The sequence below is a fragment of the Sebastes umbrosus genome, chromosome 20 (assembly GCF_015220745.1).
Source record: "Sebastes umbrosus isolate fSebUmb1 chromosome 20, fSebUmb1.pri, whole genome shotgun sequence".
Lineage (NCBI taxonomy): Eukaryota > Metazoa > Chordata > Actinopteri > Perciformes > Sebastidae > Sebastes > Sebastes umbrosus.
This window is the reverse complement of record NC_051288.1, coordinates 24,997,283-25,015,479: the sequence shown is the minus strand read 5'-3', so window position 1 is coordinate 25,015,479 and position 18,197 is coordinate 24,997,283. Positions and strand designations below refer to the sequence as shown.

General features: G+C 42.5%; 1 protein-coding gene across 6 annotated transcripts in view; it reads right to left on the bottom strand.

The window, feature by feature from the left end:
- zgc:114120 (uncharacterized protein LOC619267 homolog) overlaps positions 1-18,197 on the bottom strand; it is a 113,114-nt gene that overhangs the window by 65,042 nt on the left and 29,875 nt on the right. For all 6 annotated transcript variants that reach the window (XM_037754121.1, XM_037754122.1, XM_037754127.1 and 3 more), the window contains exon 2: positions 898-1,205. In XM_037754121.1, coding sequence (XP_037610049.1) covers positions 898-1,182 — 285 coding nt within the window. In that variant the 5' untranslated portion in view covers positions 1,183-1,205. The remainder of the gene's footprint in view (positions 1-897; positions 1,206-18,197) is intronic.

The window sequence follows — 18,197 nt, the reverse complement described above, 5'->3', positions numbered from 1 at the left end:
CATTTTTCTGAGAAATCATGTTCTATATGATAAATAATAATAATAAAAAATAAAAAATAAAAAAAACATCTGGAAAATCAGTTGAAAACTTTTAGAAAGGTTTAGATAATTACAATAATCAGCATTTCTAAGTGGTCATTATCGCAAAGACAACCGGATTAATCCTCAGAGCGCAGAATTGCCAACAACACAGGACACGCTGCGTTTTGTTTTCCACAGTTAATTCAGCTGTTCCATCGTCCTCCATTCAACATTTAATGGTCTAAACAAAACAATGATGGGAGCTCTCGTGGTATTAATCGTTATCAGCCACAACATACATCTGTTGCATGACTTCTTCTTCTCCAAATGTACATATCATGCATGCACATACTAATAATGTGCATAAAATAAAAACTAGTGTATGTAGATCTACCTACTCACACCAACAAACAGGACCATAAATGTGGAATTGAAGCACATCTCAAACATTAAATTCCTGAACAATAACATCAGCTATAAACACACATTATTCAGGGAAATGAGGCAGAAACAGACTCTTATATACAGTATAATATCTTATATTTGTGTTCGCATCAGTAGTTCTGATGATGATATGATAATGTAAACACTTAATATGATTTATTATTTTGCCCGTTAGTAAAACCTCCTTCTAGATCCTTTGATATTTGTCAGTATGCGTGGTATTTTCTGGTATTCTCAAAGTACTGTGTGTACTGAACATACTGATACCAAGATAAACAACAGCATTAGACCTGATTGAGGTGGTTCAGGAGAGTCCTACATGTCTTCTGGACCTCAAGAGGATTCTAGGAAATACCAAAACACCCCTGTTATTCTTTGTTTTCGTGTTTGTTGATGTCGGTTAATCAGGCGTATTCGGTGCACGGAGGATACCTGTCGTCCAGCCGGGACGGAGCCCTGCGACAAGCTGCCGGGGCTGTTGGAGAACTTGTTCTTCTGGAGGTCCATGAGGGCGTCTCGCTGGCGTTCGATGTCCGCCTTGTGGATGCTGTTCAGGGCCTCCAGGCTCTTGGCGGCCACGGAGTTGTGGCGGCGGTCCAGCGAGGACGACGTGAACCCCCCGTTGGTATTGTCGGGGAACCGCCGGGCCCCGCGGCCGCCGCCGCCAGCCAGCGTGTGGTAATCCCGCGGGAACTCGGCATCGCCGGCAGAGATCATGGGACCCTTTCTCTTCTCTCGACCTGAGTGGAAATAGAAAGTGAAGCTGTGAGACAACTAGATATATTCTTAGTGACGCCATTATATCGTATTTAATAAAAATTATAAAATATTAGTGTTAATGTTTTTTATAAAATACTTCAGTACAGACAACATGTCTCTAAAGCAAACCATACGTTTGTAGGAAGAGGAGGAGAATCAAACTCAAACAGTCAGCAACAATGTGAAGTATACTGTATGTAGTCAACAGGCAAAAGCCTGATAACCACATGTGTTGTAGTGCTTTAAACTGAGAGGTGGTTAGCGCCAACATCACAGCACTGTATCGTGTAAACACACTGTAGTTAATAGGTTGGACCTTGAGGCACATCAAGTGAGCAGCAGCGAGAGTGTTAACGTGACGACTAACAACGCATCCATGCACTCATTCTGTCCTTGAGCATCCGGCGCCGTGTGTTTGTGTTCAGGGAGACACGAGAGACAAACAGAGAAAACTGTCTTATTGTTCTATACACACAAAAACACACAAACACACCTCTAGCAATACAGCCCTTTGTGAAAACACAGCTGTAACAGCTGTCTATTCCAACAACTGTCCAGGGAATCCAGAGGCAAAGAAGGAAAAAGCTGTTGTGCTGTTATTATATGACAGCAGAAATATCCCACAGTGATGTCAAAACCAGTGAAGGGGAAGTGACATAAATGGAGATGATGTCCTCTAGTGTGGGGACAGGTTTTAGTGCCCTCTTGTGACCGGTGACACACAAAGCACTGCTGACACGCTGAAGGTGATCACATAGGATGCATCTCAAGTCTCTTATTTGTTATTTCCTCGCTTGAGTCAGTCAGCGAGAAACACTTTTATCGTCATTTCCATCCAGTCACATGTGAGGCTGATAACCTGCTGAGCGTCAGGTTTGATATGAGTTACATCATTTCATTTTTCCCTGAAACATTTAGCCTAATAAATCATTTCCAGTGTTCAAAAGACACAATAATCATATTCTGGGTTATTAAATAATGAATTCACGATGAGATTATCAATAAATACAGACGCATTGTGCCAGTAGAAATGGTTCCTGAGCCTCTAAGCAGAACACAGTATCAATACAGACTGCAGGTTGTTATTCATGTGCAGGTGTTTGTTGAACAGGTAACAGGCTACAGAGAGATAACGGAGTGCCTTTATTAGTATTATTAGTACAGTGCAAACACAAAGGTCTCTACAGCTGTTAGAGCCGATGGACAGCTGATCCAGCGGGGAGGATCTTGGGGAGGATCCTCAGACCCGCCGCTTTGGTTTTAAAATCCTCCCTTTTTATGAGATCTCAAGGTTGGCGAGTATGAACGGACGTCGCTTCACGTGACGCTTCAGAGGAAAAGACGTCTCTTGTCTCTATAAACATATTTCCTCGTTTCCTCTCTCCTCGCATGGTTTCCTTGCGTCTCTCCATGCGTCCCCGGTGGGAGGGACTAGGGATGCACCGATACCACTTTTTTTTCAGACCGAGTACAAGTACTTACATTTGGGTACTCGCCGATGCCGAGTACTGATACGAGTACTTCTCTGTGCCAAAAGACCCTCGTTAACAGCCAGCTGGAGGGTGTGAGCGACACACGGCAGGCTGGGGAGTCCCACATACGAGGCAGTGTGCCGCGACCAGCTCTAGGTCGGCTTGGAAAGGCTCGGGGCGAAGGTGGCTCGCGGCCGCAGCTTTACAGCGCTCCCCGCCCGGACCTCGCCGCACCATGGACAAAGGGCTCGCTGCGCCCTCTCTCTCAGCCGAGGAGGAACGGGGCCCACACGTAAAAGGCGTCAGGGGTGATGTCGGCAACCCACCCGACCCGTCTTGAAACACGGAGCAAGGAGTCTAACCCGCGCGTGAGTCAGAGGGTGTAAGCAAAACAGGCTGAGGTGGGATCCAGGTCAAATGGGGTCGGGCGCAACATCGTAAAGTGGTATCGGTGCCGTTGTATCGGAGCCGTTTTGCGAGTACGAGTACATGAGCACAGTATCGAACCCGATACCCGATACCCGATACCCGATACCGGTATCGGGTATCGGTGCAACCCCAGGAGGGACTAAGACTCAAGGAAAAGACAGAAGTTAATAAAGAAACAGAAATAGTGATGTAAATCACTGTGCAGGGAGAGGCCTTATTCTATACTTCTACTTACTGTAAACAATATATAACAGTAGTCTCTATGTCAAACATAGTGTAGTGTGTGTTCACAGGTTATGACATAAAATAATCTCACACTAATACGTCATATGATAACAGATAACAGTATCTGGTGGTCGGACTTTGCAGGGTTCTACTACAGCACCCAGAGAGGATTTGCCTCCTGAATACGGACACACATCCAGTACCGTTTGTTTACAAGACCCCCGTCTACATAGTTGTTGATTCAACTGGAAATCCATTTAGTAAATCAGCTTAACTTGGTTGACTGCTTCATTTCCGATTAAAGCAAATGTAACTTTAACCAAATTAGAGGGCATGTTTAATAAGTTGACCTCTGCTAGTGAGACGTTTGGGAGCAAGATGATTAGACCGCGGATTGAATTAGGAAGATTTCTGCCTCTAAATTTGATCTTGTATAAAAATGTTCATCCATTCAGTCCTCACCATCGAGTACCTGCTGCTCCTTCTAATGTAACTTCTGTTTGTGCTTTCTACCTTTCTAATAGCAGATTTTGCAAACCAAAGACACATTACTGTCTTTTGCACAAAAAAAGTAGACCAAGTATTATCTTGTTCTTCTTCTACTACTAAGGGTTGCAGAAAATGCACTTGTCTTTACTCTGTTGCAGAATGAAAAGTTAGGACAGGGTATGAAACACTATTATAACAATAGATTTAGTTCCTTTTGTTTTTAACAGCCAACCCCTGTGTTAACTATCTAGGATATGGGAAGTGAAAAGCAGATGTTTTGGAGGTAGGAAAGTTAATTTAATTAATAAAGGAAGTCTTTTCCATTCATGGTGTGAAGGTCTAAGTGGAGCTGATATTGTCACTGTTGTATTTCCAGTCATTTTCCCTCGACTTCATCCTGTAACTAGAGTGTAAATGATGTCTTATTATACAGACATCTAACTGTACATACAGCGTACCCTCTCACAGGTCGTGTACAACAAGCTCCTCACTTGTTCTTGTTTCTGTAGTTTCTTTTTTTTTTTTTTTAAATGCAACCTATAAATTACACGACCTGCAGAGTCTCTATACATTATTGATCGGTGCTATAAGGTCCTCTTATTTGCCTGCTGGGCAACAAAAGGTGCACTGAAGCAAGAACTTAAACTTCATTAGCTTGCAGTTAAGAAAGTGATGCAGCAGACTACAGCGACTGATTCCAACATAAGGTACAACCTACAGTTATCATTATATCTTTAATATAAATGTATAAAAGACGTATGAAAAGAGCCCTAAACAGCATTTATTATTACCTTTGACATTATTTAATTATCGAGAGACAAATCTGACTTGTATGTTTACATAAATGTTATGTAGTGGTTGAAAATAAAAACACATTTCTTTAAGTACTGTACAACTTCTACTTCACTACATCTCAAAGGGAAACATTGTGCTTTTTACTCCACTACATGTATTTGATACCTTTAGTTACTTTGCAGATTATTAATACAAAATATAAACTAATAAATTAAGATATATTATTATAGATTAAAAAGCCCAGCAGTATATAAAGTAATTAAAATTATCTCCAGCTGCAACATTAAAGTGATGAACACATTAAAGCATCAATAATTGTAATCTAATAATAAATCACATCTTATTCAGTAATGGGCCATTAGTGTAGTACTTTTAATTTTGGTACTTCAAGTATATTTTGACGCTGATCCTTTTGTACTTTTACTTAACTTACTTTACTTTTACAAAATATAAATCCAATAATAAATTTAGATATATTATTATCTATTAAAATGAGCTCCAGCTGCAACATTAAAGTGATGAACACATTAATGGATCCATAATTATAATAAATATAAAATGGACCATTCTGCATAATGAGTACTTTTAATTTTGGTACTTTGATGTATTTATAGTATTTTTACACTTTAGTATTGCTACTTTTACTCAAGTAAAAGATCTGAATACTTCATCCACCACTGAATTTATTTATTTATTAAAAGCACAAGAGTAGGTTTGGTTTCAGACGTGGCAGGGACTAAATGAAATCAGGGGTTCTTCAACCGAAGAGCATATTCTCATCATACCAGCTACGCAGTTCAGTCTTGATTAAGATTGTTTCGGTCTCATTTATTCCTGGGAATCTGAAGCGTCTCTCCTCCGGTGGATTCAGCCTAACAACAGCAATATTTGTGTTGGTAAAGTGTCTAAATGAAAGTGTTTGAGGTGGTCACAGATGTAAATCTTCCAATAGGAGCGCAGCGGCATGCCGGTGTGTTTCCATGGTAGGGAACAGGTTATAAAACAGACGGAGGGAACATGTAGACAAGAGCTTGTCACTTTAATTTATGTGGAGCCTTGAGCAAACCCCTACCATGTGGGGAGGGGAGTATGTATGTGGGAAAAAGAGATGCTATATTCTACCATGAGAAGCACTGCTGGTCATCTGCTGCAATTCACCGTCTTTACTGTCTTTTTAGAAACAGCTGTGTTTCAGTGATGATGCGAGAACGTCTGTCCTGCATGTTAACGTGATTCATCCGGAGCAGTCGTCTCTAAATGTGTCATTTATATTCATAGAAATATATAAAATCACAGATGGGAGCTGCCCAGCACAACCAGTGCTCATTTACTGCTTAATGACATCTCGCTCGCGGGGATTTGATGAGTTATTGCTGTTCTTTCTTTCTTCTTATTCAGATATTATAGTGTTTGTAATACTCTTTTGAAATATTAACCTGGCGACTGGACGAATATAATCGGTTATCGGCGATTGGCTGAGAACATCGCCGGTTGTTTTTTGGGCGATTTTTGTAATTTTATTTTGCTAATTTAAACGGACTGTTTGTAACTTTTTACAGGTATAAATCTACCGGGTCGGTGTCCCATGAGCTCGCGTGTGGCTACGCTGTTCAGGCTGCTTCTCTGCCTGCAAGTCTTCACTCACACAGCGCGCGTGTTCTCACTCCACCTCACATTCATGCGCGCAGAATATCTAATAAATGTACAGTGGACGTTTGTGCAGAAATAACTGCTGCAGCTCCTCCAGACCAACAGAGGTTTCCCGTGTCTTGTGACACGGAGAGACCTTCGTCTGGTCAGCTAACATTACTGCCAAGCAGCTGAAATATAGAGTGATATTGTGGTTTTAGCTGACGTGTGTCGCCTCACTGTGTTGATCAATGCTCGTTCATGTCTATGTAGAGCGAGCACAAGCGCGAGCAACAGGACGCTGACTTCCGTTGACTTAACGGCCACAGGTGTCGCTGTTAACAAGACATTTCTGATTCTTACAAAGAGTCCCTTTAATCGTCCGGCCCCGCCGACTCAGCGGGCAGAGAGAGAGATAGGCAGTAGTGAAACAGCGTGTAGAGACGGCATATCTTCACATCTAACTCTGTGAATCAAGTGTTTATTTCGACCAAATCAGAGTTGGACAAATATGCTGCTTTATGCAAATGTATGTATATATTTATTATTGGAAATCAACTAACAACACAAAACAATGACAGATATTGATCCAGAAACCCTCACAGGTACTGCATTTAGCATAAAACAATATGCTCCAATCATAACATGGCAAACTGCAGCCCAACAGGCAACAACAGCTGTCAGTGTGTCAGTGTGCTGACTTGACTATGACTTGCCCCAAACTGCATGTGATTATCATAAAGTGGGCATGTCTGTAAAGGGGAGACTCGTGGGTACCCATAGAACCCATTTACATTCACTGATCTGGAGGTCAAAGGTCAAGGGACCCCTTTGAAATGGACATGACAGTTTTTCCTTTCCAGAAAACGTTCTAGGAAATAATTAGGAATTGACCGCCCTGTGAGAAAAGGTGTGTCCTGTCTCAGGTGTTTTAGTGATATGACTTACAGCTGTAGTATAAAGACGTTGTGGTGGTGTCTCCTCTGTCATTATGTCTTTACATTTCCTGCATTATGTTACCTACTTGCTCGCTTGCTAAAGTGATATCCTCTCTGGCTTCTAGACGCCGACAGTAACGATAATACTGCCGTTGTTTAGCAGCGGTGTTCTCACGACTTGAACCACTTGAACGCCAAGCATATTGTGTACACCACTTCCCATGTTGTAAACACCAGTTTCATTTGATGAAACCATTATTTATGTACCTGTAACACCATCTATTGATCAGATTTAAATGGACAACCTTTACTCCAAAGCTCACTTTTCAAATTAACAGCTGCCACTTTCCATTCCAGTGTTAGTTTTACTTGCATATTCATGTATTCTCTTCCATTAAATCCAGGCCTGTAATGTCTAGTCTAATCTATTCTGTGTATTCAACTAGAGGCACACACTGCACACGTGAAGCCGACACCAGCACATATTACCTAAATCATGACATTACTCATCCATCTGTGAAACCAGCTCCGGCTTCTGTGCTCTATTTTTTTTCTGAACTCCACCGTGTCATTATTGCTCCTGGTGGTAGTTAATGGGCTGCCACCTCCTCACAGCTCGCTCCTGGCACCACCTCTGTTATTATGGCTCTGCTAACCGCTAACAGCGCTACCAGTCCGGCTGATGAATTGCCCTTTAATTGTCTTACTTTGCTCACATTGTTGAATATTTAACTGCGATGTTGTCGCCATCAGGGAGATGTAATATTTCAGCTTCACTCACAAGCATGTAGGCATTTTTAATACATTAATACATTAATACAGTGCTGTACATGTATGAGCCCACAAGGAGTACTTGTTAGGGCTATCTATCAGATATTAACGCTGACATTATCACACTAAACCTTCATTTTAACATAAACCTATTACACAGCAGGGCTGGCACGATTCACCTATCGCCCGATTCGATACCATCACGATACTTGGGTGCCGATTTGATATGTATTGCGATTAGATATTATGCGAATTTTGTTACCTTTAACACTAGACCATGGGAAAAAGTTGAATAATACACTGCTACGGACTTTTACTTTGAAAATATCTAAATGAATACAGCAAAAATGTTTGATTTTCAGCATGTATGTAGTCAGAGATGTCCTGAAGTCAAATATATCAGGATCATTGTCAGGAATTATTTTTTATTTTCTTTCCAGCAACCCAAAAATCAAAGAATAAAGACATTCCCCTCACAACTTAATGGGATTTTCTTTTTAATTTATAAGGTACATGTAATGTTTTATACTTCTGGTGAATATAATCCAATCAATCTTATTTCCATATATGTATTTTGTATATACAGTTCCCTTTGTTAATACCTTATTTTGAAAACCAGACGTAGTCGCATGTGTCTACTTCCTCTAACTTCTCCAAGGTGGTCTCTAGCTCTCCCGTCAGCTCCGTTCTCTTTATCCATCCATGGTCAGCTCCATCGGGGCCGTTTCAATGCAGAGAACACAAATGTCAGTATCTGGGTGCTCTACAGTTGTAGCGTCGGCCCATTTGACCACGGAGACGAGAGTGACGACCGGCTTGAACCGCAACGTTACCGCCATACGACAATGTTTCCGAGTTAGCATGCAGCTTTAGCCGTGATGTCTAGCTCTGCTTTTCCTGTCAGTGTGTGAAACCCAAAGTGTTTCCATCCTTTACTGGATGTGTAGTGTTTACCACGCTGGATTTAACATGTGAGGATGCAGGTCGTATCCACGCAGACCCTCCAACGTTTTCTACTTTCTCGTTTCAGCTCGTTTCTGCTCGCTGCGGTTTGTTTTGGTTGACGGATACGGAACAGATATGACGTCACGTTACTCAGACTACAACAATAAAAGCGGTAACTTCCTTCTACCTCCACATAGACTCAAATGAAGCAAATATATCCATTCTGGCATTAAAAAATCAATTTCAAAATCCTAAAAAAAAACATGACACATAGGTGAATCAATTGGTTTTCCCACCTCCACCTGTAACTACAGTCAGATATTAACCCTGATCTTGACATTATCACACCAAAACCTGCACCAAAATCCTCACATAGACACATAGAATAAAATTCTACTTGCTGCTTCTAATAAACAGAATAAAATGTGTGTTTGTTCCTCTCACAAACACACACACACATTATAAAGGTGCCACGCTGGCCTATCCACATGATTCATTATTTTGTGCTCATTATAGTTGAGGGGAGACTAAAAACCAAGTGTCAGTGTGCCACTGATACCGTATTTCAGCTGTCCGGGACATATTCCAAAAGGCTGCTCAAGGCCACGTCCAAACATTTCTCATTACAAGGCTGTGTGAGTGAGTGTGAGTGTGTGAGTGTGAGCTTGTGTGTTGTTAGTACAACCTTGGCCACTGTTGGCCGCGGTCTGACAGAGGCCATTTGTTAGTTTTATGGTTTCATTGGGCTGAGGTCTAATAATTTGTCCTCGTCTGTGCTTCACTCAAATTTACTTCAAATTATTTTCCTCCTGAGTGTTTGAGCTGTGGTTTGTTGTTGTGCGCCTGCAGGAGCTGAGTTAGAGTACACCCAGCTGATGACTGTATATGCAGTACACGTATAGTACTGCACCATATATATACTATATATACACACACACCTGTCTATAGTGGTGCTTGCATTAATTATGAGACACAAGCTGCAGTCTGACGTTACAACACATGCACATTGTGAATCTCAGCATATTGTTGCATCTGCTGCACGGTGGCTGAGATACATTCATGTGAATTCACTGTATTTAGTGTTGAAACTATGTTATTTACTGATCATTCAATCAACAACACTATTAATCAATTAATCCTTTAAAGGTCCCATATTGTAAAAAGTGACATTTTCATGTCTTTTATATTTTAAAGCAGGTTTAAGTTCTATATAAATACTGTGAAAGTATTGAAACGCTTAATCCACAGAGAGATAAACATAGCCCGTATCCAGAAACTGAGCTTTTGAAACAAGCCGTCAGGATTTCTGTCCATTTGTGATGTCACAAATCTACAATATTTAGACCATTTTAAAGTTTTATACATAAACATTCTAAATGTGTCCCAGTTTATTTCCTGTTGCAGTGTATGTGAATAACATCATCTGACAGGAAGTAAAAATGGAGCAACTGCAGCATTCAGACCGTTTGCATAGAAATGAATGAATGTTATTAGTGTCTTGAACAGTGAAAAGTTCCTCTCTCCTGTCCTCCTTTGACCACATGTTTCTCTGGCTTCTTTCCCACTGACTCATTCATTATTCATGTATTCATTTTTTTTCATAATCTCAATCATACTCCAAGTTACAGCCAGTGGCGTCCTTCCACCGGCTGCAACCGAGTTCACTTCTAACTCCGTCTTCCCCTCTCGCTCCATCAGAAATCCTCTATTCATCAGACACCATTAATTACGAAGGAAGGCACTGTGGCAGGAATGAGTGAAAGAGGGAGAATAAAATAAAAAAAAACGGTGCTCCTCCATCCACAAATTATAATATCCAGCTCTCCAGGGCACTCGAAAATTAAAATAAAACCCAAACAAGATCTGAATGCGAACGCCGAGCAGGCTATATTTGGAACAAGGTCTGTCTTCGCTGAATACAAAATTTCTCCAAAGTGTTGCCGGCAGCGAGGCTCCGGATCCAGGATCACAGAGAACCAGTTGTTACGCTTTAAAAGAGGAGGTGATTGCCTCATAACCCTACAATCACCCACATTAAGAACCGACTGTGCCTTCCCTTCAGGTAACATGTACGTTAGCCTCTCCGTCATTTAACAGCGTTACTATAATTACAGTAATTATTAGCAGTGAAAGCTGTAGTACTCCTGATGTGGGAGAACAGTATGTACCGTGATTTAACAACTTTAGGGTGTAGAAGCCTCCGCGCCGCTCTCTATGACCTTCAGTTCAAATTTCACTTCTGAGAGTGCTTCATAATTCATTTACAGCCGGAAGATTGATAAAAAAGTTATGGGGAGTCTCAAAATACCAGAGTGACTTTCTAAAATATCTCCCGATACGAGAGCCAGTTCAGAGCACAGCAGCCAGTCAGACTTCAGCCTGCAGCCGCTGGTTCAAACAGGCCATGAAGGACACTCGACCCTCAACGTGGCGTCTCCGTAAAGCCTCGGGCAACATCCGACTGATCCTGGGAAGAAGACAGAGCAGCTCTGAAAGTTGAATAAATAAATATTCATCGTTTTAAGTAGGGGAGGGAAAAAAAATCCATCCACCTTTATATTGCAACTTTTTTTTTTACGATTTTGAAATCAATTTTTTAATACCAGAATAGATATATTTGCTTCATTTGAGTCTATGCGGAGGAAGAAGGAAGTTACCCTTTTTTATTGTTGTAGTCTGAGTAACGTGACGTCATATCTCTTCCGTATCCGTCAACCAAAACAAACCGCAGCGAAACGAAACGAGAAAGTAGAAAACGTTGGAGGGTCTGTGTGGATACGACCTTCACACACACATGTTAAATCCAGCGTGGTAAACACTACACATCCAGTAAAGGATGGAAACACTTTGGGTTTCACACATTGACAGGAAAAGCAGAGCTAGACATCATGGCTAAAGCTGCATGCTGACTCTGTCACAGACAGGAAGCGTTATCGTATCGCGGTAACGTGGCGGATGAGCCGGCCGTTGCTCTCATCTCCGTGGTCAAACGGGCCGACGCTACAACTGTAGAGCGCCCAGATACTGACATTTATGTTAAATGCATTGAAACGGCCCCGATGGAGCTGACCATGGATGGATAAAGAGAACGGAGCTGACGGGAGAGCTAGAGACCACCTTGGAGAAGTTAGAGGAAGTAGACACGTGTGACTACATTCGGTTTTCAAAATAAGGTGTCCCTTATAAATTAAGATACAAATTGTGAGGGGAAATGTCTTTATTCTTTGATTTTTGGGTTGCTGGAAAGATTTAATAAAATAATTCCTGACAATGACTGATATATATTTGACTTCAGGACATCTCTGACTACATACATGCTAAACATCTAAAAATGTTACTGTATTAATTTAGATATTTTCTAAAGTAAAAGTCCCTAGAAATGTTTAATTCATTTTTTTCCATAGTGTTAAAAAAGGTAATAAAAATCGCAATAAATTGTAATATCGTATCGCAATACTTAAAAATCAAAATACATATAGAATCGGCATCCAGGTATCGTGATAGTATCGAATCGGGAGATAGGCGTATCGTCCCAGCCCTAATATGTACTATATCACAATGTATAGATATCACTATAGAATGACAGATACAGTGATAAGAGGATTGTATCGTATTGCTCACTCTGTTTTGGATCCGGTTCAAGGTTGATAAAAAACCTGGATTTGCTAGAATTCAAGGCGAACAAATCTTCCTCACTCTTTTTCATTAGCAGTGAACCACGGATTGGATTCTGTCTCCAAATAAATGGATTCAACACTGCTGTTCAGCTTCTTTAAAATACAACCACGCCCTGCGAGTGTGCATCCCAGACAAGCTGGTTATCCTCAAGATAAACATCACTGCACCACGGAAACTTAATGTCCTCCGCTCTGCTGGGAAAGCCTGCCCGGTTCATCTCTCTGCCCTCTCCTTCCTCTCTCCTCCCACGCCTCCATCCCCTCCCTCCCTTTTCTACCCACTAATGTGTATAACAACCATAGGTCTTACCGTGTCGCATCATATGAATTTCAATACAGCGCTAATTATGGCAGAAGATATTCCACTTGGCCGTGGTTGAAAAGCGACGCCCGGAGCCAACATACATGCAGCGTTAGCGTGAATCACAGGGGAGTGATTGAGATGACAGGATGTGTGAAAGCATGCTTGAATCTTCTTATACGTTACACATGACTCAATGACTACTCATACGTGCACTTCAACAGTAAAAGAACCGTCATAATACTGAGGTTTGGTAGTCAGCTGAGTGAACCAGAGTGCAGAGAGTAGTTTTAAGGGTTGCTAATCTTTGCAAGCCGCAAGCAACAAAGTATAAAAAGTATAAAGGAGGGAAAAGTTGTTTACTTGGGAGGTATATTCAAACAGTCTTTGGTAACAGTGTAGCTACGACAGTATACAAGCCATCTCATCACTAAACTCGACTTAAATCCGGATCTAAGGGTAAAACAGAGAGCCTTTAAAGGGTAACTACACCAAAGCTTAGCTTGTTAGCTCCCCAATTAGCAATGAACACAAAGCACAGCTGAGGCTGATGGGAATGTTGTTCGTTCTGCGGGTATTTAATCATAAATCAAAGTATTGGACACAGTGAAATTACGACCTGAAAGATGGGGATCTGCAAAGTATTTAATCCTCGGGGATCATGAGAGTCTGTGCCAAACTTCATGGCAGTTTATCCAATATTTGCAGAGATATTTCCTCGTTGCCAAGGACGAGGCCTGATGGAGGGAGCTCATTGTCGCTATAGGGAACAAAAAAGAGGGTTAAAGGGACTGTTTGTAACTTTTTAAGCGTATAAATGTAGCGGGTCGGGACACATGCGCGCTCGCATATGCGCATTCGCTGGTGGCCGCTGCCTGCTTGCCTTCACTCAGACAGCGCGCGCGTTCTCGCTCAGCTCGCTCCACCTCTAGACGTGAACGCGCGCTCACTCCACACTGCAGAAGAGTTAGTTTAGCTCTGAGAATATCTAGTGAATGTTCAGTGGACGTTTGTGCAGAAATAACTGCTGCAGCTCCTCCAGATCAACAGAGGTTTCCCGTGTCTTGTGAAGTGACGGGGCTCTGCAGAGAGAAACCTTGTCGTCTCGTTACCGACCGGGTGCCGGTGTCTCCCCTGCTCTCTCTGGCGGAGGGCGGAGGGAGACGAGTTTCTCGCTGCGGAGCCCCGCTGCTGAAGCCTGCGCTGAGGCAGGAGAAGCAAACACAGTATCAGCAGTGATTCATGGAGAGACCTTCGTCTGGTCAGCTAACATTACTGCCAAGCAGCTGAAATATAGAGTGATATTGTGCTTTTAGCTGACGTGTGTCGCCTCTCTGTGTTGAGCGATGCTCGTTCATGTCTATGTAGAGCGAGCACAAGCACGAGCAACAGGACGCTGACTTTCATTGACTTAACGGCCACAGGTGTCGCTGTTAACAAGCATTTCTGAAAGTTACAAATAGTCCCTTTAAGTATATGTTGATGCTATGTACTTTTACTTGCAGCTAGTATTTTACACCATAGTTTTACTACTTTTACTGAAGTAGAGATCGGAGTTTTTCTTCCATCTCATATCTGCTCGGCTCAATTAGCAATTTGTGCTGTTTTCCATTTTTAGTGTCTTTTTATACCGTTAACGTCTAAGAACTGCAGCTCCAAAAATACCTTTGGTATCGAGCTAATTCAGCCGGGTTCGAAGCTGAGAGATAGCGTCATACATACACAAGAGACTCTTCTGTGGCAGGAAATAACTGTGTGTTATTTACACAGTTGTCATACTGTGTAACTGTCACACACTTGAAAGACCAAGCCTCACACCTCTCACCCCTCTGCTGCATTCTTAAGATATACTGGAAGGGAAAGAGTCAGGAAATAGAGCTATTAGTTCAGGTTTTCCTGTGTGTATTAGTGTGTCTGTGTGTGTCTGCTTAAATGCCGAGGACTGATGAAATGAAGAACGAGGGCTTTAATAAAGCCAGGTACATTTTTAGCACAAATAATCCCACGTGATGTATCCGTGTGACATTTATCCGCCGCTGACGCTGCTACACGGTCAGTAAACACTGACATTTATCACTGTATCAACATTAGCCTCGCGCATGTGACGACTCTTTCTTTTTTGGGTGTCATCTCAGGAAATCTGTGCCAGCCGGGGTCACTCGTTACACCGAGAACAAACCACTCTGCAGATTTCCTAACATCACCGGGAGTAGATCTTAAATTTGATGATCCGTCTTCAAAGAGAATCATAATTTAGGACATCGTGATGAGAAGCGGGGACGACTGAGATTCAATCCTCTCTCACTCTGATCCTCTAACTGTCTGCTACTGGATCTATACTGCATGCTCAGTGCTACTTCTTCATCCTATCAGCTCATCCTGGTCCAAGTATCAAACTCTGGGACGCTCAGTGCATCAATATACCAACACTCAGGATGTGGTTCGTCCCCGGTGCCATTAAAGTGAGATGAGAGGCTGCATGATGAGGACGTTAGATGAAAAGAGGGGTGTGTGAGTGCAGGTATGTGATGGAGGTTATCAAGCAGTCACCGTCCATCATAGATGTATGATTGAATTCAGCCCCTGAAGACCGGCCTGCTAATACACATGCCTATTTTCCCGGTTACACCGCTAAATTGCTGCGGCAACACTCAGGCGCCGACGCCTCAGCCAGCGACAGGACAAAACCTGGTCTGAGGCCAGACATCAATTTCAACTCAGAGAGGAAGTCTTGGTAATTAGAAAGTGATATTTTTGGCTTGTGTGAGTCCAGGACATGTCCTGAAGGTGAGTAATTGGTATCATTGAGTGAACAGTGGGACAGGATGAGTCAGGGATCGAGATCTATTAGTGGCCACTAATCAGTGTCTCACACTGGGCTCTGGGAGGCAGCCAGCTGGATGAACGCTGCCGCTGCTCTGTGCTGCGTCACGAAGCTGGGCAGCAAACACTGAATGTACAGTACGGCCGCCCCGTCTTAGACGATTAGTCGACTAATAGGTCGTTTTGGTCGTAGTCCACTATGATTTATTTAGTCATTTTTTATGCTTCTGAGAAACTTATGAGCCGACACATTCTCACTCCCAACTCATCAAACACCGCCGCTTGGTCAGCGACCCTCGGCATCAGAGACCGACGCTCTAGGTACCCCTCTTGTGTCACTTTTGGACAGACCAAGGATGGCGTGGCAATACATGCACAGTGTCCTTTCAAAATAAACTTCCATTTTCACAGGAAGTTAGGTGCAGGCAACACAACCACTTAGTTAGGGTTAGGAAACGGTCGTGGTTGACGTTAACTTCATGTGACAAATAAAATAAACTTGTGACAAAAACAACCGGTGATACCGATTACACCGGACATCTACACTTACAAGAAAAGACGGCAGTCAATATCTGCAGAGCGCTTATTTTGAACTTTAACGTCAGCTAGCTGTGTGTTTGGCTTCTCCGGTCCAGCTTTCGCTTCAGGGGCCGCAGGTTTGCACCCGGCGCTGCTATGCGCTGCTCCCGCCATGCACATCGGCTGTGACCGCTTGGGTATAAATCTGAAATATTGCGCTTTTGCTTTTCGCTTTGACACCAAATCCTCCGCCATCGTCTTGTCTGTCAACTCTCTCTCGACCCGTGTGTGAAATCTGACTCCTGCTGCTCTGAGCTGAGACTCCGTACGGATCAGACACTTTCAGTTTGTAGCGTCCCTCGTCCGACTATGTATTGATAACACAGCGCTGATTCACCAAGATGAACTAAATGGGATTTACTTCTGTTAAAAAAATGCAAAACTGCGGTGTGTGCCCGACCACCGTGTAACAACGGTAATACCGACTACCGTGGAAAGCCTACTAGTGACTCACATGACTTACGTGACTGACGATACCAACCGGTCACGGGACTAAAGACTGATGTGACAAAATAAGTCAACACTTTTAGTTTCATATGGGACATGAACAGTGGTGTCCTGGTTGAAAGTCTTGTATTTGTTTGACCCATCCACCTCCCCTCCCATCCGCACTTAGCGGACTCTCACGCTATTAATACTATGTCACTTGCTCCGACCGTCGAATAAGACGAGTTAGCTGAAAGCCCGGTTTGTCACAGTGTCGTCAAAGGGTGTCTCCATACGTTATGATTATTGCACAGCTAAGGGAGTTATCAGCCCGGTGGAAAAACACCCATTAGCTGTGATATAATCACAACATACTATGGCCTTTGGTGAGCTATTGCATAAATAAATAAAAGATAATTACTTCGTCCATCACTGTCAAAATGCCGACAACAGTCAAGTAGAGACATACTTGAGTTTTTTTGTATTTTCATCATTTTAACTGACTGACTGTCACTCTTCCCAAATTGTGGGAATCTCATTTTAAAAGGAAAGTCTTCAGTATTAATATATTCAACATAAAACATTAGAGCTGCAACTAGGGCAACTCTGAGTCTTTGAAATGTGACGAGCATGATTCATTTATAAAATAAATACTGGGACAGAACACCACCATCTCAGTGTGTATAAATATCAATGACGGAGCCAAATGACTGCTCTAACAACGATGAAATGAAATATAAGTATTGCTTTAAATATTTAGGTGGAGAGGAGAAAATATCCCTCAGGGTCTCTCTCCAGACATGACGCGTCAACTTTAAAGGGAATCTTTCTGCAGGAAGCTTTTAGGAGGTAATACTGTATATTGATTGGTTCCACAGAGAGCGCTGAATACACCAGACGACTTAAAATGACACAATTTACTCATGTAATTTTTTTTTTTGATTTATATTATCTCAAGTTAGCCTCATATACACTTAAAGGGACTATTTGTAACTTTCAGAAATGCTTGTTAACAGCGACACCTGTGGCCGTTAAGTCAACGAAAGTCAGCGTCGGGCTCGCGCTTGCTCGCTCTAACTATACATGAACGAGCATCGCTCAACACAGTGAGGCGACACACGTCAGCTAAAACCACAATATCACTCTATATTTCAGCTGCTTGGCAGTAATGTTAGCTGACCAGACCAAGGTCTCTCCATGAATCAATGCTGATCCTAGTGTTGGCTATTCCTGCCTCAGCACAGGCTGAGGTAGCAGGGCTCCGCAGCTAAACGTCTCGTCTCCGCCAGCACCCGGAGAGAGCAGGGAGACACCGGCACCCGGTCGGTAACGAGACGGTAAGGTTTCTCTCTGAAGAGCCCCGTCACCTCACAAGACAAGGGAAACCTCTGTTGGTCTGGAGGAGCTGCAGCAGTTATTTCTGCACAAACGTCCACTCTACATTCACTAGATATTCTCAGAGCTAAACTAACTC